We start from the raw sequence: 26,632 nt of genomic DNA on the forward strand, positions 1-26,632 counted from the left end.
CAACACAACCCGACCAGAGGGAGCCGCTCGTCAACATAACCCGACTAGAGGGAGCCGGTCGTCAACACAACCTGACCAGAGGGAGCCGGTCGTCAACACAACCCGACCGGAGGAAGTCCCCCCTCCGCTGCTGGACTTCGTAAATTCTGCCGTTCTGCTCCTGAAGTTTTCAGTAATAGTCTACAGATAGATAGACTAATAGACTAGTAATAGACTACACCATCAGTCTGCAACCTTTTCCAGTTGGAGTGCCAATTTATCTGACCATTTCTACCAATCTGCGTGCCAGTTATGATTTTCATATGCACATTTTACTGGAACAGTTTCATTTAATTTATAATAGTATCTCAAAATTATTGTCTGTGATTAATCTACAATCTATCTAAATGAAAATTATACAAATATAAATAACTTTTATTGCCATTGCCAACTATGTAAAAAAAATAGCCTACATAAAGCCAACAAATAAAAACATTGCATTCTGCAGGTAGAAAATATCCTGATGGAAATAAATATCCTAGAAATCACATTGGCTGCACATGGCCTGTCTACTACAAACTTGAAACATTGTATCAACTATCAACTGGGTCAGGAAACTCGGATAGCAAGCTTGCAACATTATATGAAATATTCTAGGCCCTCAGTTTCCTGCTCCAGTGAGTTCTGGACAGTAATCAGGTATTTTATGACATTTCCACTGGATCAGAGCATTACATTTTTCCCTTTTTATGCCGTGTGTTTATCGAAATGGCGAGAGCTGGAAATATTTTACAAAAATACTTTGAGGAACTATTGTCATTCGCAATTGATTGTGATTAGACTTTGTTTACTTGCTGTTTGGAGGTGAAGAAAAATTTATTTTGAGAAGCTCCACAACTCATTAGTGGTGCAGCTTTAAGACAATGAGAAATACTATCAGACATCCCCAAATGGGCACATTTATAGGCCTACATTTGTGTGCAGGCCAGTTAGACTAGTCCTACGTCTATATGTGTAACCAGGTAGACTAGTCCTACTTCTATATGTGTAACCAGGTAGACTAGTCCTACTACTATATGGGTAATCAGGTGTGCGTCCTTACTCAACATTGACAGGAGTGTTTCATACAAAAGACAATGAATAAATTGACAAAGCTGACGCATCTTGCGGGGTCAGGTCTGGGTGGTCTGCCAGGGGCCGTTTCATTTAGTATTCGTTTGGGTCGGCTGGGGAATGATTGTATTTCCCCATAGTATGTTGTTCCGAAGTTGTTCGACTGAAAGGGAGTGTAACTTTGATTATAATTACTCTTCCCTTAAGGAGGGAATCGAAGTTCAACACCTGTTTGTCCCCGCCCTTTCCTGGGTTGGTGAAGAGCGGCATTACATTTTAAGGAATAAATCCAAGCCTCACTCTCATCACCTGTGGACGGTGGTGCTTCCAGCGGGGCGTGGATTTAATAGTATGTTGTACCTAGTTTCCCTCCTTCAGGGAACAGTAGTTATAGTCATAACGTTACGCTTGTCATATGAACTTCAACTTTTTTTGTATTCTGAAATGCAACAGTTTTCATGGGCACAGAAATACTAAATAATTTCAGAGTTTGCTAAATCCAATGGTTTTTAACTGAGTCATCTTGTAATCCAAGATGGTGTAGCATTAAGACCTGTTTGTTGTAAATGGTATGTATTTTTCGTCTTTTTTTGTATATATTGCAATATATTTAAATCTTTTTCCATTTTTAAATTAAATATACCTTCCGGCGACCCGCCTCACCCAATATGATACGGATCAGCAAATTTTTTTTTAGACCTTATAGCTAGAACCTCCATCAGCAGCTAGCCCTCAGAAGCTAACCAGCTAATTAGCTACTAGATATTTAGTCATTGTTAGCCACTGCTAGCGGCCTTTACCTTTTTAGATCAGACACCAGCCGCTTTTAGCCTGGATAACACCTGCCAGTCTGCACAGCGCGATATCAACCCTGAGCATATCGGACTGTTTTTCTCCATTACATCACCGTATTCCTGCCGTAAGCTCTGGACCATTACACCGGATAATCGCAGCTGGCTAGCTGCTACCGAGTGGCCCAGCCCCGAAGCTAGCCTTGAGCCAGGCCCATCTCCCGGCCTGCTCAGTGGACCCTATGATCACTCGGCTACACAGCTGATGCCTCCCAGACTCTTCACTAAGACGACTAGAAGCCTCTACATCACCGGATTCCTGCCGTAAGTTCTGGACCTTTGCACCGGATTGGCTATAGTGGCTAACGCCCTTGTCCCGAAGCTAGCAGCAGTTAGCCTCGAGCCAGGTGCATCTCCCGGCTTGGCTACAGTGGCTGACACCCTTGTCCCGAAGCTAGCACCAGTTAGCCTCGAGCCAGGTGCATCCTCCGGCTAGCAAACAAAATGACTCCAGCTATAATACCTCTTTTGCCAGTTGGCCTGGACCCTTTGTCGACACGGAGCACCACCGATCGATCACGACTGGTCTGCCGACGCAATTCCGTCTGATGTGCCCTCAACCGGCCTTTGACAGACGTCGGTGACGCCCTTGTCCCGAAGCTAGCACCAGTTAGCCTCGAGCCAGGCGCATCTCCCGGCTAGCATAGTGATGACTACCTAGCGGCTTCCCTGGTTCATATATTGCTGTTCACTGGACCCTATGATCACTTGGCTACATAGCTGATGCCTGCTGGACTGTTCATTTATCACGGTACTCCATTTTGTTTATTTAGTTTCTGTTGGCCCCAGCCTCGAACTCAGGCCCTGTGTGTAGTTAACTGACCCTCTCAGCCCATTCATCGCCATTTTACGTGTTTTTGTTGTTTTAGCTGATTAACTGTTGTCTTACCCGTTGTTGTCTTAGCTAGCTCTCCCAATCAACACCTGTGATTGATTTATGCCTCGCTTTATGTCCCTCTAATGTCAATATGCCTTGTATACTGTTGTTTAGGGTAGTTATCATTGTTTTATTTTACTGCGGAGCCCCTAGTCCCACTCATTTTGCCTCAGAGAACTACTTTGTCCCACTTCCCACACATGCGGTGACCTCACCTAGCATAACTGGTGCCTCCAGAGATGCAACCTCTTATCGTCACTCAGTGCCTAGGTTTACCTCTACTGTACCCACACTCTACCATACCCCTGTCTGTACATTATGCCTTGAATCTATCCTACCACACCCAGAAATCTGCTCCTTTTATTCTCTGTTCCCAAAGCACTAGACGACCAGTACTGATAGCCTTTAGCCGTACCCTCATCCTACTCCTCTGTTCCTCGGGTGATGTAGAGGTTAACCCAGGCCCTGTGTGTCCCCAGGCGCTCTCATCTGTTGACCTCTGTAACCATAAAAGCCTTGGTTTCATGCATGTTAACATCAGAAGCCTCCTCCCTAAGTTTGTTTTACTCACTGCTTTAGCACACTCCAACCTTGATGTCCTTGCCGTGTCTGAATCCTGGCTTTGGAAGGCCACCAAAAATTCAGAAATTTCCAGCCCCATCTACAACATTTTCCGTCAAGATAGAACTGCCAAAGGGGGAGGAGTTGCAATCTACTGCAGAGATGGCCTGCAAAGTTGTATCATGCTTTCCAGGTCTAAACCCAAACAGTTCGAGCTTCTAATTTTAAAAACGAATCTCTCCATAAATAAGTCTCTCACTGTTATAGACACCCCTCAGTTCCCAGCTGTGCTCTCGACACCATATGTGAATTGATTGGCCCCATCTATCTTCAGTTTGTTCTGTTAGGTGACCTAAACTGGGATATGCTTAACCTCTCTAGGAGGTGTGGGACGCTACCGTCCCACCTGGCCAACATCCAGTGAAATTGCAGAGCGCCAAATTCAAAAACAGAAATACTCATTATAAAAATTCATAAAACATACAAGTGTTATACATCAGTTTAAAGATTAACAGTTACCAGCCAAGTAGAGGAGTTACACAAGTCAGAAATAGCGATAAAACTAATCACTTACCTTTGATGATATTCATATCGTTGCACTCACAAGACTCCCATTTACTCAAATGTTTGTTTTGTTCGATAAAGTCTCTCTTTATATCCAAAAGTTTTGTTCAGTAATCCACAGGCTCAAAGCAATCACAACATCCAGACGAAAAATCCGAATAGTATCAGTAAAGTTTGTAGAAACATGTCAAACGATGTTTATAATTAATCCTCAGGTTGTTTTTAGCCTAAATAATAGATAACATTTCAAAGGTAAACAAGAACGGCGCATTCTGGGACACTGAATGGTTCACTCATTCAGAGTGGTCTTACTCTGTCAATTTTCAGAATACAAGCCTGAAACAATTTCTATAGACCGTTGACATCTAGTTGAAGCCATAGGAAGTGCAATTTGAGTCCTAAGTCAATGGAATCTGTATAGGCAGTCAATGGGAAAACTACAAAAATATAAAAATCCCACTTCCTGGATGGATGTTTCTCAGGTTTTCGCCTGTCATATCAGTTCTGTTATACTCACAGACATTATTTTAACAGTTTTGGAAACTTTAGAGTGTTTTCTGTCCAAATCTACCAAGTTTACTTTGGGCACGCTTTTCATCCGGAGGTGAAAATAGCGCCCCCTACCCTAGTGAGGTTAACACTTTAGGAAGAGAGGGTCCAGATTGTCTAGCCCAGCTGATTTTTAGGCATCCAGATTTTGCAGCTCTTCCAGAACATCAGCTGTCTGGATTTGGGTGAAGGAGAAGCAGGGGGAGCTTGGGCAAGTTGCTGCGAGGGGTGCGGAGCTGTTAGCCGGGGTTGGGGTAGCCAGGTGGAAAGCATGGCCAACCGTAGAAAAATGCTTATTGAATTGCTCTATTGTCGTGGATTTATCAGTGGTGACAGTGTTTCCTAGCCTCAGTGCAGTTGGCAGCTGGGAGGAGATACTCTTATTTTCCATGGACTTTACAGTGTCCCAAAACTTTTGGGAATTAGTGCTGCAGGATGCATATTTCTGTTAGGAAAGTAAAGGCTAGCTTTTTCAAACTGACCCTGTGTATTGGTTTCTGACTTCCCTGAAAGTTTCATATCGCGGGGAATATTCGATGCTAGTGCAGTACGCCACAGGGTGTTTTTGTGCTGGTCAAGGGCAGTCAAGTCTGGAGTGAACCAAGGGCAGACGACAATTGTTGTACAACATCATGGCTACGCTGTTGGCATCACCTTTTAAAGTGGATTTCTGCTGTTGTGGGCCTTTAACCATCTGTCTGACTTGTTGTTCACACAGGAGAGAGACGTGACTATCGTGGATCCTCTGGGGAGCCTCAACAACCTCATGATGCTGATGAGGCAGAGAAGAGTCTCTCCACGTCAAAACAGCTCAAGAAACACCAGCAGAGAACCACAGGGAAGAAATCTCACTTCTGCTCTGACTGTGGGAAAGGTTGCAAATCTTTATCAGAACTTAAAATACACCAGGGAACACACACAGGAGAGAAACCTTTTAGCTGTGACCAATGTGGGAAGAGTTTTGATAGATCTGGCCATTTGACAATACACCAGAGAACACACACAGGAGAGAAACCTTTTAGCTGTGACCAATGTGGGAAGAGTTTTACTACATCTAGCCATCTGAAGATACACCAGAGAACACACACGGGAGAGAAACCTTTTAGCTGTGACCAATGTGGGAAGAGATGTACTAGATATAGACATCTGATTGTACACCAGAGAACACACACAGGAGAGAAACCTTTTAGCTGTGGTCAATGTGGGAAGAGTTTTACAGCATCTAGCCATCTGAATATACACCAGAGAACACACACAGGAGAGAAACCTTATAGCTGTGATCAATGTGGGAAGAGTTTTAGTCAATCTGGAGCTCTGACTCAACACCAGAGAATACACACAGGAGAGAAACCTTATAGTTGTGGTCAATGTGGGAAGAGTTTTGGTCAATCTGTAGAGCTGACAGTGCACCAGAGAATACACACAGGAGAGAAGCCTTATAGCTGTGGTCAATGTGGGAAGAGTTTTACTACATCAAGCCAGCTGACTTCACACCAGAGGACACACACAGGAGAGAAACCTTATACTTGTGGTCAATGTGGAAAGAGTTTTGGTCAATCTGGAGGCCTCACGTCACACCAGAGAACACACACAGGAGAGAAATCTTATAGCTGTGATCAGTGTGACAAGAGATACTCTGATAAAATATCTCTGATCAAACATCAGAAAATACATACATGAAGGAGTTGTTTCATGATATCAATGAATTAATGTCACAATGTACAATTTTTTAACATTGTAGGAGTTTTTTAATAATGTCACAGTGTAGATGCCTAAACGTTTGTCCCCTAACTTTTTTTGACTAACAAAAAAAAGAGTTGTGTGACACTTACCATGTTGGTGACTCACTTGAATCGAAATGCATCACTCCAAAATGTTGCTGACTGTTTTCTGCAGGTTGTCCTCTAACCAGTGAGGTAAAATATATCTCCCATTTCCATGTGTTTTTTTAGTTGTTAGTTTCAACAGCACGAACAACCTGATTTCCACCCTAATCGATATCAGTGATTTATTGCTACTTGTCAAAACAACAGGGTTTCTGGTGCTTGTGCAGTTTATAAGGTGCTTGTTTAAAAAAATATTATTATTGTGGCCGATGTTTGTGTAAATACCACATGTTAGGTTTTCAGTTGATCCCAAACTGTTTCTGCATATTGGTTATTGATTTGGACATGTTAAAACTGTGTTTTGACATTGGGGCTATCCTACCTAGCAACTATGCAACCAATTATTTCATATTTACATTTCATGTAACATTTGGTAATGGTAATTATTTATGCAACCAACTAACAATTATATTGACATTGTGCTTTTAGAATATCAAGGTTAATTCTCACATGTGCCAAACCAAATGTACGAGAGCATGACATTGGGGACTGGGCCCAGATCCAACAACATGCCTATCTAGTGAACAATGAAAAGAGAGAGAAGCTCTGCAGTGAGGTGGAAAGTTACTACAGATATTGCAGGAGTTTCCTCTTGAAATCAGACATGTCTGTGGTGAGAACAACCTGGTTGCTGATTGTCTCAAGGGGGGCAGTCAAAATGTTTTGTGTTTTGCGTTTAGCCAGTGCATTGCCATGGATCACAATTTATTTTGACTGTTTTTCCGTATTTGAGATGAGTTTTGTTTGGGCTCGTTTCAAGGGGACGAGAGTTCTAGAAGTTTGAGTTTTAGGTTTCTCTGTGGGAAAAATAAATATTGTTTTTAGTTGTTGTTAGACAGACACCATGTTTATATTGGTGATGGTGAAGCATTGTAGTTGATTATAATGTGACATGGAAGTTGTTTTCTGTTGGTGGTGAGCATTCTCTTAAGCTTTTGGTTTTTCCATTTATGTTTTGAGGTTGGACTTTAGCACGTATAGCTCGTTAGCACGTAGGACGCACTGATTGGTGTCACCTCGTTAGTCAGTATGTGTTACACCTGTGCTGGCTTGTCCATCTCGTTAGTGAGAAGGTGTTTCACCTGAGCTGGTCCAGGTTCTATTTAAGAGTGTCTGGCCCAGTGCTCCAGTTGTCTTGATAGATGTGGAGAGTCAACACCTTTAGTTGCTCCACCTTTTTGGTTTGCTTCCTGTCTTTAAGTTTGGTGTGGATTTTTTTCTTTTGTTTGCTTCTTCTTGGGCAGATTTAGTGGGTCTCATGGTTGGTGTCTTTTAGGTCCCAGTTGATTTTACTTGTCAATTTTCAGAGAACACCCCCATAGTGTCTTTCAGAACCCCTCCTAAAAAAACAAGCTTATATTTTGGGTTGGATATTGCATCCAATTAATATTTTAATCAATGGCATTTCCTTAGAATGTTCATTAGTCTTTCAGTTGTTAGTCTTATGTTGTGTACTAAATATTTCTGTATATTTTCATTGTTTTTTCCTGTGAAGCTGTTGTGTTGCATCCATGTCTGAAATGTGCTGTATAAATAAAGCTTGATTTGATTTCAACAAATGAACCCAATGACTGACCAATCAACAGACTCTTGATCCATCTTAGTATGAAAAACAGTATCAATCCCACTTTTCCAGCCTGCTGAAGGCGTGGTGGAGTGGTAAACACGACCCCCGGCTCTATCGGGGGCTTGAGGTGGTCTCTCACAGCTCTGCTGGTGGAGTGGTAAACACGACCCCCGGCTCTACCGGGGGCTTGAGGTGGTCTCTCACAGCTCTGCTGGTGGAGTGGTAAACACCACCCCCGGCTCTACCGGGGGCTTGAGGTGGTCTCTCACAGCTCTGCTTATGTCATGTTCTGTGGCCTTGCTGTTCCATTTCTTGACTGCCCCTGCAACACAGAAAGAAACAAATTGAGTCATATTATATAAAACATTCAAAGGAATGGATATGGAGCATCTATGGCTTCAGTTACACCAGGCACCTAAATGTGACTTCTGTTATCTGATCACTCCAAGCTGAATTCGGTTCAGATCTACCAGGATGGGCCTTTGACAGTCTGGACGCAGTCAGGTCACTGAATATAAATAAGCAATGTAAAGAGATGGGGTGAATGAGTGGGGAAAAGTACATTTGATACAAATTACCTTCATAATATCAAAGAACAAATGTTTGTGTCTGAGGGGAAATTAACTTTCATACAGCCAAAAGGGGTGAGAAATTACACCAATATCAGTGGACAATTTGCACTAATGTAAATAAACACAGATGATGGAACATATTCCCTTTTGCTGACGTGATGAACCACTAAGGGGACATAAATATTTACCATCTAAACCATGTGTGACCTCTCACCTCTCTGGCTGTAGAAGTGTTCTTCCTAACCAGTCCCTCAACAGCTCTCTGACTGAGCTCCACCCTCACTGGGTCTTCAGAGGAGGGGAAGGCTGAGGAGGGATGGAAGGATGAATGGATCAGTCAGTCAATAAAGTGTAGAGCTGCTGTCTATGCTGTCTGACAAAATCACTATTTTAGTAGTTCATTAAAGTAAATAAGGCTTTATGACTGCTGAATACCAACTATCAATCACTTAGATCGTGTATTTTCAGGTAGAGATACATCCTTGGGAAGTCCCTAGCCTGTTGAAGTTGACATTTAAAATGGTTATGGTTAGGGTTTAGGGTAGGGATGTCCCAAGGATCCCGGGTAGCATTCACCATTGTGCATTCTTCTGTCTCTTTTACATAGCAGGTGATGGGTTCTAACTTCTGAACTTGAAAATATGAAATATCCTTATTATGTGAAATTGAATGAAACAATAATGTATGTTGATGCTAATATGATGTACAATATTCCATGATGTTTCTATATGATAACAATACCGTAATATATTTAATATAATGTACAATATTCCATGATATTTCTATATGGTAACAATACCGTAATATATTTAATATGCCATATACTATTTTTTAACAGTTTAACACTAATTAACTTATTAATTATGATTCAACATCACTTCACCGTCTCACCTCATACTGTATTAGAGCAGCAGCAGCTGACTGCCCGGTTCAACGTCAGTTCACCGTCTCACCTCATACTGTATTGGAGCAGCAGCAGCTGACTGCCCGGTTCAACGTCAGTTCACCGTCTCACCTCATACTGTATTAGAGCAGCAGCAGCTGACTGCCCAGTTCAACATCAGTTCACCGTCTCACCTCATACTGTATTGGAGCAGCAGCAGCTGACTGCCCAGTTCAACATCAGTCCACCGTCTCACCTCATACTGTATTGGAGCAGCAGCAGCTGACTGCCCGGTTCAACATCAGTTCACCGTCTCACCTCATACTGTATTGGAGCAGCAGCAGCTGACTTGATCGTTGATGCTAATCATCATGTTTGAATCTGAGAGTAAATAGAGCCGACTACAACTCTAAAAATGAAGGGTTCAACTGGAGTTGTTCTCAGATCCCCTAAGAACCGTAGGGTTCTTGGTCAATGAAAAACAGCCCCAAAAGATTCTTCAAAGAACTTGTTAGAAGGTGGGTTCATCGAGGAACCTCCGTTGTTGCTGGACTTCTTCCGGGAACTTCGCAATTACAACTGAAAACGATGGTGGCAAGTTTGGATGCGACAACAGTTAAAAAGGTTAAGTTGGGTTGATGTTTGGCTCTGAATATGTCTCGAAATAATTTATTATAATAATATAACATGCTAATAATTAATAACGAAGACAATGATGGTTTTCTGTGAACATCTTCCATAACGTTACTACAGCTAATTACCGTAAATATTAGAAAGCCGGGTTTGACCGTCGGCGTTGCATGAGCTACAGTACAGTACCGTTATCTAGCTAGCTAACGTTATGTCCTAACTAGGCACAACTAGGTTTGGATTATTTCCCTCAACTATATTATTTCCCATATATTGTATATCGTTTCCATAAAGCCAACATGGCTTTACACTCATTAACGTAAGTTTCCAATCTAGAGCAGTTCTCACTTTTGTGATAATGAACTAGCTAACGTTAACTAACTAAGGACGGTGACCTGTCCAGACGAGATGTTACAACGAACTGAATCGTCAATGGAGGTCTTCCTCTTTATATAGCCTGCTACAGCATGCAATACTATTAACTCAAAAGGGGACATAACGTTACATGGACAATACTATCTCATTTTGGAAATGTTATATGAACAATACTATCCCATTTTGTAAAGGTTACATGGACAATACTATCCCATTTTGGAAACGTTACATGGACAATACTATCCCATTTTGGAAACGTTACTTGGACAATACTATCCCATTTTGGAAACGTTACATGGACAATACTATCCCATTTTGGAAACGTTACATGGACAATACTATCCCATTTTGGAAACGTTACATGTCCGCCCCCTTGTGGAGGGAAATTAATAGCTTAGATGGTAGCTGTAGATGGGATTCAAATGCATAATGGTATTAATACAGTGTCTAGACTACCTCTTTTGTATAAATGCCCTTCAGAATCCAAACACAGTATTGCCACGCAGCAAAATGTCGCATATATAGTCTTTCAAGTCAGCCTGATAAAATATTGAACAATTTGTGTACAAAGATATCTTGAAATGTGATATTAGGCCTGTATGGCAGTACTGTTACTGTATGGCAGTACTGTATTGGCTAGTGCTTTCTCCAATATGTTCTTCTATTTTGCATTACATTGTATGTCAATGCCATTTATCTTTCAATATTTATTTAATATACACTGCTCAAAAAAATAAAGGGAACACTTAAACAACACAATGTAACTCCAAGTCAATCACACTTCTGTGAAATCAAACTGTCCACTTAGGAAGCAACACTGATTGACAATAAATTTCACATGCTGTTGTGCAAATGGAATAGACAAAAGGTGGAAATTATGGGCAATTAGCAAGACACCCCCAAAAAAGGAGTGATTCTGCAGGTGGTGACAACAGACCACTTCTCAGTTCCTATGCTTCCTGGCTGATGTTTTGGTTACTTTTGAATGCTGGCGGTGCTCTCACTCTAGTGGTAGCATGAGACGGAGTCTACAACCCACACAAGTGGCTCAGGTAGTGCAGTTCATCCAGGATGGCACATCAATGCGAGCTGTGGCAAAACGGTTTGCTGTGTCTGTCAGCGTAGTGTCCAGAGCATGGAGGCGCTACCAGGAGACAGGCCAGTACATCAGGAGACGTGGAGGAGGCCGTAGGAGGGAAACAACCCAGCAGCAGGACCGCTACCTCCGCCTTTGTGCAAGGAAGTGCACTGCCAGCGCCCTGCAAAATGACCTCCAGCAGGCCAATGCTTGTAAGACTATTCTGACACATTTTCTCTTCCTTTGAAATTCTTATAGGACAGAACATGGATACAATGCAATTGGGATCAAGAAGAAGGTACAGATCTGTTGTAGGACAGCTGCATTTGAAGTGTACATTTAACCTACATAGCAGTCAATACAAACTGAAATCTATTAGCTCACAAATGTGTGCAAATGATCTTTTCAGATCTTCTCAGAAATGAATCAAGTCCATGGAATGGATATAGACAAAAATATAATTCAAGGACTATCAGAGGTCGAGAGGCGAGGCAGGGGTGAGGACATCATCCTGCTATTTTGACAGTCCCTGAAGGACAATACAGAAGAGGGATTTGCTCTTATTCCTTCCCTTTCTCTAATGTATTTTGTAATAAAATTAACAAGTGTAGTAAGATCATTGCATTACTTTACTGGGACTGGAGACCACAGCAGTGATTCTGCTCTTGCCCAACCTCTTCAATGAGGACCCGAGTGGCCTTTATGTCCGTGACAAGGTATGCCAATGCACCAATCATCTGTTTCTTCATAAACATAGGTGTGCATGCTGAAATAAAACTACAGCTGAACATTTGTTATGTTCTTTGTTAATTGTATGTGTATTAATCTTTTCTTACTTTTGTTGACACAGATTTCACCGCTCTTCACTCCTTTACTGAACATCGGCTGAAATCCATTTCACCATGAGAGTGAAATCCCGCTGGCCTTTGATGGGGAGAACATCCACGCCCTCGAGGACGTCCCCATGGGACTTGGGGCTCTGCTAGGGCTGTATTTTTATTTTCCCTTTAATTTGCCCAAAATGTCAGAAAAACACTTATGTTGTTAAGTTACTGTGTTCTGGGGTGAAGTTACCAGGGCCGGTCATAAAGATGGCAAACTTCCTAACATAACTAAGTGGATACGATATACACACTAAAGCTGAAAAATCTGTAGGGGTCGCTAAACAAAGGAACTCAACACTTATTAGTCATAACTCATATCGATATCATGCTAAAATCATTTGTGCGACAGAAGGGAGATGAGGTTGCACGTCCTGTTAAAACTAGCAGCTCAAAAACCACACTGAATCTGGGAATAATGTGTACTTACTAAATCTCATAAAAAGTACTCTTTCAATTCAGAGCCTGGATTTTCCCCCTGAGGCTAATATCCATATCATGCTGAAATCAATAGAACAGGGGACAAACATTTAGGGTTCTACATTATGACATCATTAAAATACTCCTACTACAATGTTAAAACATTCTACATTGTGACATCATTAAAATACTCCTACTACAATGTTAAAACATTTTACATTGTGACATTATTTTATTGATATCATGAAACAACTACATGTATTTTCTGATGATTAATCAGTGTGTTCTTTGGTGCACTGTCAGATTGCTAGATGTACTAAAACTCTTCCCACATTGACCACAGCTATAAGGTTTCTCTCCTGTGTGTGTTCTCTGGTGTCCAGTCAGAATGCCAGATGTACTAAAACTCTTCCCACATTGATTACAGCTATACGATTTCTCTCCTGTGTGTGTTCTCTGGTGCACTGTCAGAGAGCTAGATTGACAAAAACTCTTCCCACATTGATCACAGCTATAAGGTTTCTCTCCTGTGTGTGTTCTCTGGTGTCGAGTCAGAATACCAGATGTACTAAAACTCTTCCCACATTGATTACAGCTATACGATTTCTCTCCTGTGTGTGTTCTCTGGTGCACTGTCAGAGAGCTAGATTGACAAAAACTCTTCCCACATTGATCACAGCTAAACGATTTCTCTCCTGTGTGTGTTCTCTGGTGCACTGTCAGAGAGCCAGATTGACAAAAACTCTTCCCACATTGATCACAGCTATAAGGTTTCTCTCCTGTGTGTATTCTCTGGTGTAAAGTCAGATGGCCAGATCTAGTAAAACTCTTCCCACATTGATCACAGCTATAAGGTTTCTCTCCTGTGTGTATTCTCTGGTGTAGAGTCAGATGGCCAGATCTAGTAAAACTCTTCCCACATTGATCACAGCTATAAGGTTTATCTCCTGTGTGTATTCTCTGGTGTAAAGTCAGATGGCCAGATCTAGTAAAACTCTTCCCACATTGATCACAGCTATAAGGTTTCTCTCCTGTGTGGATCCTTTGATGAATTTTAATGCCTGATGAGGAGGTGAATCTCTTCCCACAGTCAGAGCAGCAGTGAGTTCTCTTCCCTGTGGATCTCTGCAGGTGTTTCTTGAGGTGTCCTGATGTGGAGAGACTCTTCTCTGCCTCGTCAGCATCATGAGGTTGTTCAGGCTCCCCAGAGGATCCACGATAGTCCCGTATCTCTCCTGTGCGAACAACAAAGTCAGATGATTAAAGGCCCACAACAGCGGAAATCCACTGTAAAAGGTGATGCCAACAGCGTAGCCATGATGTTGTACAACAATTGACGTCTGTAATGAATGTTAAAATTACTTGACAATTGTCTTAAAATGAGCAAGAATAGTCATATTTTAGTAGTAACGTCGATGATTGTAGGCTAGAAATAAGTTATTCAAGACCCTTTCTGTGTTTAATAAAATTGAGGCACGAGGGCGATGCACATGCAATTTGGTTGTAGAAACTCCTCCCTGCTAATAAGGAAACCGATAGTTATGGATGTACTATATCTGATTAGAGCAAAAATGGTGAGCAAAGATTTTAGTTTTTCACATTGTATTCTGAATGTGAACGGGGTAAAACTCAGGGGAGTAACCTCTATTTCCAGGTTGATTATGAGTGCATTTCACACTACTTTGGATTATAATTGTAAGGCTCGTTTGAATGTCCTGTGTAATATGTTTGCTACAGTATTAAGAAATATGTTTAATTATTGAAGAATCGCGTTAATGACAGTATCCATTTCGGTGTTGTCAATAAAGTTATCATTTTTTAAAATGTATTTTTAATTACATTTTTCCCCCACCTTTATTTAACCAGGTGGCCAGTTGAGAACAAGTTCTCATTCACAACTGCGACCTGACCAAGATAAATCAAAGCAGTGTGACAAAAAAACAACACAGAGTTACACGTGGGATAAACAAAAGTACAGTCAATAACACAATATAAAAATCTATATACAGTGTGATGGAGTAAGGAGGTAAGGCAATAAACAGGCCATGCTATGGGTGGGTGTTGCTGTGGTGACCAGTGAGCTGAGTTAAGGCGGAGCTTTACCTAGCAAAGACTTATAGATGACCTGGAGCCAGTGGGTTTAGCGATGAATATGTAGCGAGGACCAGCCAACGAGAGCATACAGGTCGCAGCGGTGGGTGGTATATGGGGCTTTGGTGACAAAACGGATGGCACTGTGATAGACTACATCCAGTTTGCTGAGTAGAGTGTTGGAGGCTATTTTGTGAATGACATCACTGAAGTCAAGTATCGGCAGGATAGTCAGTTTTACGAGGGTATGTTTGGCAGCATGAGTGTAGGAGTCTTTGTTGCGAAATAGGAAGCCGATTCTAGATTTAATTTGGGATTGTAGATGTTTAATGTGAGTCTGGAAGGAGAGTTTACAGTCTAACCAGACACCTAGGTAATTGTAGTTGTCCACATATTCTAAGTCAGAACCATACAGAGTAGTGATGCTAGTCAGGCGGATGCGGGCAGCGATCGGTTGAAGAGCATTTAGTTTTACTAGCGTTTAAGAGCAGTTGGAGGCCACGGAAGGAGAGTTGTATGACATTGAAGCTCATTTGGAGGTTTGTTAGCACAGTGTCCAAAGAAGGGCCAGATGTATACAGAATGGTGTCTGCGTAGAGGTGGATCAGAGAATCACCCGCAACAAGAGCGACATCATTGATATATACAGAGAAAAGAGTCGGCCAGAGAATTGAACCCTGTGGTACCCCATAGAGACTGCCAGAGGTCTGGACAACAGGCCCTCCGATTTTACACACTGAACTCTATCTGAGAAGTAGTTGGTGAACCAGGCGAGGCAGTCATTTGAGAAACCAAGGTTGTTGAGTCTGCCGATAAGAATGTGGTGATTGACAGAGTCGAAAGCCTTGCCTTAACCTTTATCACTAGACACCTCATAGTGAGCTACAGGTAGGAATCAGCAATGAATCCCAATAATGACACACCTCTGGGGAGGGGTGTCAGCAACATCTAAACAAATATATATACAGTGGGGAGAACAAGTATTTGATACACTGCTGATTTTGCAGGTTTTCCTACTTACAAAGCATGTAGAGGTCTGTAATTTGTATCATAGGTACACTTCAACTGTGAGTGACGGAATCTAAAACAAAAATCCAGAAAATCACATTGTATGATTAAGTAATTAATTTGCATTTTATTGACAGTATAGTATTTATATATTTATAGTATTTATGTACAGTATTTATAGTCAGTGTATCAAATACTTCTTCTCCCCACTGTATAGTGTTTTATGACAAACCGTTTTTTACAAATCGGTCAAGACACCAACTTAGACTTTACAGTGAAATGCTTTACTTACAAGCCCTTAACCAACAGTGCAGTTCAAGAAGAAGAAAACGTTTACCAAGTAGACTAAAATAAAAAGTAATAATAAAAAGTAACAGAATGAGAATAACAATAACGAGGTTATATACAGGGGGAACTGGTACCGAGTCAATGTGGAGGCTATATACAGGGGGCACCGGTACTGAGTCAGTGTGGAGGCTATATACAGGGGGCACCGGTACCGAGTCAGTGTGGAGGCTATATACAGGGGGCACTGGTACTGAGTCAGTGTGGAGGCTATATACAGGGGGCACTGGTACTGAGTCAGTGTGGAGGCTATATACAGGGGGTACCGGTACAGAGTCAATGTGGAGGCTATATACAGGGGGCACCGGTACTGAGTCAGTGTGGAGGCTATATACAGGGGGCACCGGTACTGAGTCAGTGTGGAGGCTATATACAGGCGGCACCGGTACCGAGTCAGTGTGGAGGTTATATACAGGGGGCACCGGTACTGAGTCAGTGTGGAGGCTATATACAGGGGGCACTGGTACAGAGTCAGTGTGGAGGCTATATACAGGGGGCACCGGTACTGAGTCAGTGTGGAGGCTATATACAGAGGGCACCGGTACCGAGTCAGTGTGGAGGCTATATACAGGGGGCACCGGTACTGAGTCAGTGTGGAGGCTATATACAGAGGGCACCGGTACAGAGTCAGTGTGGAGGTTATATACAGGGGGCACCGGTACTGAGTCAGTGTGGAGGCTATATACAGGGGGCACCGGTACCGAGTCAGTGTGGAGGCTATATACAGGGGGCACCGGTACCGAGTCAGTGTGGAGGCTATATACAGGGGGCACCGGTACCGAGTCAGTGTGGAGGCTATATACAGGGGGCACCGGTACCGAGTCAGTGTGGAGGCTATATACAGGGGGCACCGGTACTGAGTCAGTGTGGAGGCTATATACAGGGGGCACCGGTACCGAGTCAGTGTGCAGGCTATATACAGGGGGCACCGGTACCGAGTCAGTGTGCGGGGGTACAGGCTAGTTGAGGTAATCTGTACATGGTGGGGGCGTAGTGACTATGCATAGGTAACAAACAACCAGCGAGTAGCAGCAGTGCACAAAATGGAGGGGGGGGTCAATGTAAATTGTCTGGTGGCGATTTCATGAATTGTTCAGCAGTCTTATGGCTTGGGGGTAGAAGCTGTTGAGGAGGCTTTTGGTCCTAGACTTGGCGCTGCGGTACCACTTGCCGTGCGGTAGCAGAGAAAAAGGTTTATAACTTGAGTGACTGGAGTCTCTGACAATGTTGTGATCTTTCCTCTGACACCGCCTATTATATAGGTCCTGGATGGCAGGAAGCTTGGCCACAGTGATGTACTGGGCCGTTCGCACTACCCTCTGTAGTGCCGAGCAGTTGCCATACCAGGTGGTGATGCAACCGGTCAGGATGCTCTCGATGGTGCAGCTGTATTACCTTTTGAGGATCTGGGGACCCATGCCAAATCTTTTCAGTCTCCTGAGGGGGAAAAGGTTTTGTTGTGCCCTCTTCATGACTGTCTTGGTATATTCCCACCTGGGTGATTGAAAGATGAACTGAGGTCCACACTCCAGTCCAGTTGATGGTGATAATGCACCTTAAAGTTGGTTTCCAACCGCCATATAAAGTCCAAAGAAGAAAAATAAGCCTAAAAGAAGGTGAAATTACGAGAAACGAATTTGGTTTATCGTTTGGGGTATTGCAACTGGTTACTTATTTTGATGTGATATGAAAGTATTGTGTGAAATTATTCTCAATTGATATGAAAGTGCAGCGATTTATGTTTCTAGAAATGTATCGCAATTGAGAATGGATTCACATTTAGATGGAATATTTGACTATTTTAGCGGCCAGAGCCAGTCTACCTCTGAAAATAACATACAGTCCTTGGACCTTGAGGAGTAACGGGGGAAGCAATCAGCAGTAAAAACAATAACAAAGCTTACTCCCTGCCCATTTCAGTAAAAAGCATATTAGGCTAAGCTAATAGGAGATATTGAGGACTACAGTATTTCAGGCATTGTCCTTAGATGCATTTGATCAATTGTTAACGTTTTGTTGATGGTCCACTCTTGATGTTCTACACGTTACAGTGTAGCTTCAGCCATTCCTACAGAACAACATTAAAGTGTAGAACCCCTTTACTGCATATTGGTTCAACGACTGCAGAGACGGTACTTACTGGTGTTAAACAGATCTCCAACCTCCTCTTCTTTCACACCAAAAACTACATCCTCCTCCTCCTCTTTCACTCTGAACGCTTCTTCCTCCTCTTTCACTGAAACGTCTTTCTCTTCTTCTTTCACTGTAACAGCCTCATCCTCTACTTCTTGTTTTACTGTGACATCCTCTTCTTCCTTCCCCTCTTTCACAAGAGCTTCTTTCTCCGTCCAGCAGACCGCCTCTTCTTTAACAGGAGAGGAGATGTTTAGGGAGCTCATGGTCGGGGATGTTAGCTAGCTAGCTATCATTAGCGACTAGGCTAGTGCTAATTTAACCAGTCAGCTACTATAGCTGACTAATACAAAATAACACAATATTAAATTAATTAGGTTAACAAGTTGATACGTCAGAAGTGTGTCGGAAACACAGTAGCTAATATAGACCGAAAGCGTATAAATAGCTTGAATCTTTCGGCTATGTTGGCTAGCAAGCTACCGAGGTGGTTGACGAGCTGTTTATGAAGAACCGTCCACTAGATTATACGTCACGCCGGCAGCGTCGCCTGAAAGACGCACATCGCGGTCTGCTGACTGGAGGGGAAACGCAGTTGAGGATCATATTTTATTTTCAGACAAAGATTATTTTACATGGATTTAATAAAATAATACTATTATATTGAGACATACAAAGACAGGAATGTGTTGATTGATTAGTGCAAATAAAAAATATTTACTACAGCACATTTAAGGCAGTTTCATTAAGTCAAACTAAATCTAAATAATTAGCAAGCGACTGTAGGTCCATACTGCTCCTACATGGTGTAACAATACATCATGTAGATGTATATAATGGACAGACTAGGTCTATACTGCTCCTACATGGTGTAACAATACATCATGTAGATGTATATAATGAACAGACTAGGTCTATACTGCTCCTACATGGTGTAACAATACATCATGTTGATGTATATAATGAACAGACTAGGTCTATACTGCTCCTACATGGTGTAACAATACATCATGTAGATGTATATAATGAACAGACTAGGTCTATACTGCTCCTACATGGTGTAACAATACATCATGTAGATGTACACTACCATTCAAAAGTTTGGGGTCACTTAGAAATGTCCTTGTTTTTTAAAGAAAATCTATTTTTTCATTTATTTACCTGTTTTTGCTTTGTCATTATGGGGTATTGTGACGTCATTATGGGGCAATGTGATGTCTTATGGGGAATTGTGATGTCATTTTTGGGTATTGTGTAGATTGATGAGGGGAAAAATTATTGAATCAATTTTAGAAAAAGGCTGTAACGTAACAAAATGTGGAAAAAGTGAAGGGGTCTGAATGCTTTCTGAATGCATTGAATATATAGGGGCAGTACTTAGTGACATCACTTCATGAAACAGGAGGTACAAATATATAACATAGATTCACAATATCAACATTCAATGTATCAAAATATATGACCAAGCTGGAAGTGGAAACGCCAGCCCAGCCACCATCCTAGAGGTTCACTGATGATCAACCTCCTCCTTCACATCTGACTCCTGATGATCAACCTCCTCCTTCACATCTGACTTCTGATGATCAACCTCCTCCTTCACATCTGACTCCTGATGATCAACCTCCTCCTTCAAATCTGACTCCTGATGATCAACCTCCTCCTTCACATCTGACTCCAGTGATCAATCCAGAGCGTCTTCTTTTTTGGGCAATACCGATGGACGACATCATCGAATAGGACGCCATCACCACAACCGCTCACAAGTTAATTGTCATTCAGGTTATTAATGGGAAGAACATTAGCAATATGTTCTGTCTGGTAACTTGTCTCGTTCAAAGGATTAACATTGGCAGGTGCACAGGGAGAAACACCATTAAAAAAACTCAGTTGATCTTAAACTGCAGAAACACTTTTGGAAGTCTTTAACAGCATCAAAGTCTGTGGCCTGTGATGTTGGGACAAATGATAGTCCCTTATTATACAAGAGACAAAATTCACAAATTCTACAGCACAACGGCAGAGTCATGTCTTCAGTGTAAAACTAACAATGACTCAATAATCCTTCTGGGAATGTTATGATGTCATAAAGTTATGGGCGGAGTTAGAAAGTTGGCTGTCAGAAGTACAATTATACAACGTAAAATTACTTTAAATCTGTCTGTCTGTATATTTCAAAACATGGCATTTGAGAGTGCAGTGAGATACCCCAGAGTTGGACGATACTTTTCTCATAAATCATCTTAAATATTATACTTAATTAAACCTGGAAATCAACCAATCCTCTGTTGTTAATTCAATAGAAAGGTCAAATGCTTTATTATCTAAAAGTTGAAAGTGACGGAGAGAAATAATATGGTGCTGATGAATGCGCTGGCTGTGTTCTAGTGGGTCTGGACAGGTGTGATGTAGTTAATGGAGATGGAGGTGTGTTCTAGTGGGTCTGGGCAGGTGTGATGTAGTTAATGGAGATGGAGGTGTGTTCTAGTGGGTCTGGGCAGGTGTGATGTAGTTAATGGAGATGGAGGTGTGTTCTAGTGGGTCAGGTGTGATGTAGTTAATGGAGATGGAGGTGTGTTCTAGTGGGTCTGGGCAGGTGTGATGTAGTTAATGGAGATGGAGGTGTGTTCTAGTGGGTCAGGTGTGATGTAGTTAATGGAGATGGAGGTGTGTTCTAGTGGGTCTGGGCAGGTGTGATGTAGTTAATGGAGATGGAGGTGTGTTCTAGTGGGTCTGGGCAGGTGTGATGTAGTTAATGGAGATGGAGGTGTGTTCTAGTGGGTCTGGGCAGGTGTGATGTAGTTAATGGAGATGGAGGTGTGTTCCAGTGGGTCTGGGCAGGTGTGATGTAGTTAATGGAGATGGAGGTGTGTTCTAGTGGGTCTGGGCAGGTGTGATGTAGTTAATGTTTCTATGATGTTGTTTGTATGTGTATGTTTGGTATTGTTTATAAAATATCAAATAAAATATTAAAACATTTCCAATGCAAAATAACACCTCACAGTTCTATTTTTGGAGTTATTACATTAAACCAATCAGAATTCAGAAGAATGCCAAAGTCAGGTGTGAAGTAATATGGAGGACCAGCCTATTCCCTAGAAATAACAGAAATAACTTCAAATGTAGAACTTTAAATTAAACCAATCGTTTGCACTAATTACTTGAGGGATTAAAGTAAACCACAGTTTTGTAAATACATTACGCCATCTAACCAAATATCAAAGAACGTTAGGTATATGCAGTTATCTTAGCCTGCCAGCTAACATTAGCTATATGCAGTTATCTTAGCCAGCCAGCTAACATTAGCTATATGCAGTTATCTTAGCCAGCCAGCTAACATTAGCTATATGCTGTTATCTTACACAGCCAGCTAACATTAGCTATGTGCAGTTATCTTAGCCAACCAGCTAACATTAGCTATATGCTGTTATCTTACCCAGCCAGCTAACATTAGCTATATATAGCTAAAGTTAGCTATATGCAGTAATCTTAGCCGGCCAGCTAATCTTAGCTATTTGGCCAACTAGCTATTAGCCTAACCAGCGTAGCCATCCGGTTATGGTCAGCGAGACCAACTACCGGAGACCAGTCAGAACCCAACTAACAGTAAGCCAAGGTGGAAAAAGTTACAAAACTCCCGTAGTCTAATTCACAGAAAACATGCTGAAAAGTAGTGATGGGGAAACAAAGCTTCCTGAAGCATTGGCTCTTTCCAGCCAATTGTGTCAAAAAAATAGGTTCATTACTCAAGGCTTTGAGCGACACAGAAATTAGAACAGCCACATTTTATAGATGAAGTCACACGCCGTAGCAGCGTAGCCATTATGTCATATATTAAACCACTGGCCGTGTTCGAGAGCATCAAATCCATGCTGCGTTGTGGGTAAAACGGTGACTGGCTGACAGATTTATAAATAATAATGAGCAGTTATTTATGATGCAAGGTGATTTGTAAATTAGTCAGTCAGCAGCCACCTGCACTGTCGGCTGCAATGTCGAACGAGCCCAATACCAAACCAATCAGGTGTTCGACGAAATTATTCTTCAGACGTCATTGATCACGTGCTGCTGATAAAGTGACACTGCTTTGAATTATACCGCTTAGCGACTTCAGTACATGCCTCATAGCTCCAGTCTCAAACTTAACCCCGTTCCTGCTGAAGAAGAGAAGGTCTGCTGGATGGAGAAAGAAGCTCTCGTGAAAGAGGAGGAAGAGGAGGCTGTTACAATACAAAAACAAGTAGAGGGTGAGGCTGTTACCTTGAACGAAGAAGAGAAAGACGTTACAGAGAAAGAAGAGGAAGACGCGTTCAGAGTGAAAGAGGATGACGAAGTTTCAGTGAAAGAAGAGGAGACTGATGATGAACGTAAGTACTGTCTTAACAGAAGCACAAACTCTGTGGTTGGAAGTTGAACTGATGTGTGGTGTGCTTGGTGTTAAAGCGGAAGTATGCAATTGCTACATCCATATTTTGACTAAATTATTTATATCTCTATATATATATATATATTTATAGCCATTGATTCTTGAAGAATATAACACATGCCTCATGAGCTTAGTTCAACTGTTTGCCTCATCAGAACCCCAAATAAGCTTTTTCACTCCAATGTTTAGAAACAATGTAAATCAACACTGTATAGCCTCAACATGATTAAAACTATAATGTTGATATCATGGATGGTCAGTCCTTGCATCCATGGGTCTGTCTATGAATTTTAGACTTGTTACATTTCTCCAGCCCCATCATCTTATTACCAAAACAGTGGTGGAATTACTGCTTTGTTATTGGTTGAACTGCAGATTGGTTGATTGATTGTTGAGTGGCTTTTTTAAAGGGGCAACTTAGTTTTTAAACAAACAAAATGGCTACCCAGAGTCCTGAGCTGTGTTAGAATAGTCATACTAACTGCACTATTTGTGAAGTAAATTGAGTATATAGTCTGCTTATTGGTCATAGTATGATATAGTTAGTATGAGTATTCTATTTGTGATGTTAATAGAGTATATAGTCTGCTTATTGGTCATGGTATGATGTAGTTAGTATGAGTATTCTATTTGTGATGTTAATAGAGTATATAGTCTGCTTATTGGTCATAGTATGATCTAGTTAGTATGAGTATTCTATTTGTGATGTTAATAGAGTATATAGTCTGCTTATTGGTCATAGTATGATGTAGTTAGTATGAGTATTCTATTTGTGATGTTAATAGAGTATATAGTCTGCTTATTGGTCATGGTATGATGTAGTTAGTATGAGTATTCTATTTGTGATGTTAATAGAGTATATAGTCTGCTTATTGGTCATAGTATGATGTAGTTTAGTATGAGTATTCTATTTGTGATGTTAATAGAGTATATAGTCTGCTTATTGGTCATGGTATGATGTAGTTAGTATGAGTATTCTATTTGTGATGTTAATAGAGTATATAGTCTGCTTATTGGTCATAGTATGATGTAGTTAGTATGAGTATTCTATTTGTGATGTTAATAGAGTATATAGTCTGCTTATTGGTTATAGTATGATGTAGTTAGTATGAGTATTCTATTTGTGATGTTAATTGAGTATATAGTCTGCTTATTGGTCATAGTATGATGTAGTTAGTATGCCAAAAGTTCCCGGTTGTCGTACTACATTCACCAAAATATGATGTAAACACGCGGTACTTTAGGGCCCATAATGCAATTCTTCAGGAAATGGGCGTGGCTTCAACGTTTTCAGATTTGAAGAAAATGGGGGAAAATATGCAGCCGAAGTCCAACGAGAGAGCGGATACAAATGAACTGCTTTAAATAATTATGACAAATGTTGAGCAATGCAATAAATTCATTACTTTTCAAATAAGTTACCTTACCTGTTATATGACTATTGTTGTTCACTTGACAATCTTAAGACAAATGTCAAATAATGAACATTCATTACAGACGTCATTGTTTGTACAACATCATGGCTACACATCACCTTTTACAGTGGATTTCTGCTGTTGTGAGCCTTAAACCATCTGTCTGACTTGTTGTTCACACAGGAGAGAGACGTGACTATAGTGGATCCTCTGGCGGGCCTCAACAACCTCATGATGCTGAAGAGGCAGAGAAGAGTCTCTCCAAGTTGAAACACCAGCAGAGACCCACAGGGAAGAAATCTCATTGCTGCTCTGACTGTGGGAAAGGTTACACATCTTCATCAGAACTTAAAATACACCAGAGAACACACAAAGTAGAGAAACCTTATAGCTGTGATCAATGTGGGAAGAGTTTTACTACATCTAGCCAGCTGACTTCACACCAGAGAACACACTCAGGAGAGAAACCTTATAGCTGTGATCAATGTGGGATGAGTTTTACTACATCAAGCAATCTGATTCGACACCAGAGAACACACACAGGAGAGAAACCATTTAGCTGTGATCAATGTGAGAATAGTTTTACTACATCTTGCTATCTGACGGTACACCAGAGAACACACACAGGAGAGAAACCTTATAGCTGTGATCATTGTGGGATGAGTTTTACTACATCAAGCCATCTGATTCGACACCAGAGAACACACACAGGAGAGAAGCCTTATATCTGTGATCAATGTGGGAAAAGTTTTCCTACATCTAGCCAGCTGACTTCACACCAGAGAACACACACAGGAGAGAAACCTTATAGCTGTGATCAATGTGGGATGAGTTTTACTACATCAAGCAATCTGATTCGACACCAGAGAACACACACAGGAGAGAAACCTTATAGCTGTGATCAATGTGAGAATAGTTTTACTACATCTTGCTATCTGACTGTACACCAGAGAACACACACAGGAGAGAAACCTTATAGTTGTAATCATTGTGAGAAGAGGTTTCCTACATCTAGCCAGCTGACTTCACACCAGAGAACACACACAGGAGAGAAACCTCATAGCTGTGATCAATGTGACAAGAGATACTCTGATAAAAGATATCTGATCAAACATCAGAAAATGCATACATGAAGAAGTTGTTTCTCAATATCAATGAAATAATGTCACAATGTAGAATGTTTTAACATTGTAATAGGAGTATTTTAATGATGTCACAATGTAGAATGTTTTAACATTGTAGTATGAGTATTTTAATGATGTCACAATGTAGAATGTTTTAACATTGTAGTAGGAGTATTTTAATGATGTCACAATGTACAATGTTTTAACATTGTAGAAGGAGTATTTTAATGATATTCTACCTTATCGTTTACCCTGTTCAATTGATTGCAGCATGATATGGATATTAGCTTCAGGGGAAAATCCAGGCTCTGAATTGATAGAGTATTATTTAACCAAAAGTGACAAACTAAAAAACAGCTGTGTTACACTTACTGTGTTGGTGACCCACTTTAATCAAAATGCAGCACTTCAAAATGTAGCTAGCTGTTTTCTACAAGTTGAAAAGCTGCTTGTTTTAAAAAAATACATGTAATATGATAATTGTTGCAGATGTTTGTGTATATACACACATGAAAGCAGTATAATAAATTGTTCTATAATCAATTTTTATTAACAATCGTTCATTCTTAGATGTGCTAACCCAAATGCATGACATTGGGGCCGATCCAACAACATGCCTATCGAGTGAACCCTGAAAAGAGAGAGAGAAGTAAGGTGGAAAGTTACTACGGATATTGCAGGAGTTGGTTGCTGATTGTCTCAAGGGTGGGCAGTCAGCAAGTTTTGCGTTTAGCCAGTGCGTTGCCATGGGTCAACATTTTGACTGCACGTTTTTCCCTATTGGAGATGGGTTTTGTTTGGGCTCGTTTCAAGGGAAAGAGAGTTCTAGAAGCTAGTTAGTTTTAGGTTTCTTTGTTGGAAAAATAAATATTGTTTTTAATTGTTGTTAGACAGACACCATGTTTATATTGGTGACGGTGAAGCATTGTAGTTGATTATAATGTGAAATGGAAGTTGTTTTCTGTTGTTGGTGAGCAAACTCTTAAGGTGTTAGTCTTTGGTTTTTCCATTTATGTTTTGAGGTTGGACTTTAGCACGTCTAGCTCGTTAGCACGTAGGACACACTGATTGGTGTCACCTCGTTAGTCAGTATGTGTTACACCTGTGCTGGCTTGTCCATCTCGTTAGTGGGAAGGTGTTTCACCTGAGCTGGTCCAGGTTCTATTTAAGAGTGTCTGGCCCAGTGCTACAGTTGTCTTGATAGATGTGGAGAGTCAACACCTTTAGTTGCGCTACCTTTTTGGTTTGGTTCCTGTCTTAAAGTTTGGTGTGGGTTTTTCTTTTGTTTGCCTCTTCTTGGCAGATTT

At 41.2% G+C, this 26,632-nt stretch overlaps 1 protein-coding gene across 1 annotated transcript; it reads left to right on the forward strand.

Annotated features, from left to right (window-relative positions):
- Positions 1–2,148: 2,148 nt before the first annotated feature.
- LOC129848836 (zinc finger protein 850-like) lies at positions 2,149–25,868 on the forward strand. The gene is made up of 4 exons (XM_055915925.1): positions 2,149–2,207; positions 5,214–6,171; positions 22,637–22,727; positions 24,385–25,868. Exons 1-4 carry the CDS (start codon positions 2,149–2,151, stop codon positions 25,332–25,334), a joined length of 2,058 nt encoding a protein of 685 aa, XP_055771900.1. The 3' UTR covers positions 25,335–25,868.
- The last annotated feature ends 764 nt before the right edge of the window (positions 25,869–26,632 follow it).

Source organism: Salvelinus fontinalis, unplaced genomic scaffold (genome assembly GCF_029448725.1).
Source record: "Salvelinus fontinalis isolate EN_2023a unplaced genomic scaffold, ASM2944872v1 scaffold_1216, whole genome shotgun sequence".
Lineage (NCBI taxonomy): Eukaryota > Metazoa > Chordata > Actinopteri > Salmoniformes > Salmonidae > Salvelinus > Salvelinus fontinalis.

Bases quoted from the DNA above. Each gene is read 5' to 3' on its own strand.
- LOC129848836 (XM_055915925.1), top strand. From the start codon at position 2,149: ATGCCTCCCAGACTCTTCACTAAGACGACTAGAAGCCTCTACATCACC. The intron at 2,208-5,213 runs GTAAGTTCTGGA...TGTTCACACAGG, and splicing joins TACATCACCGGATTCCTGCC to AGAGAGACGTGACTATCGTG. The intron at 6,172-22,636 runs TGAAGGAGTTGT...AACGAAGAAGAG, and splicing joins AACATCAGAAAATACATACA to AAAGACGTTACAGAGAAAGA.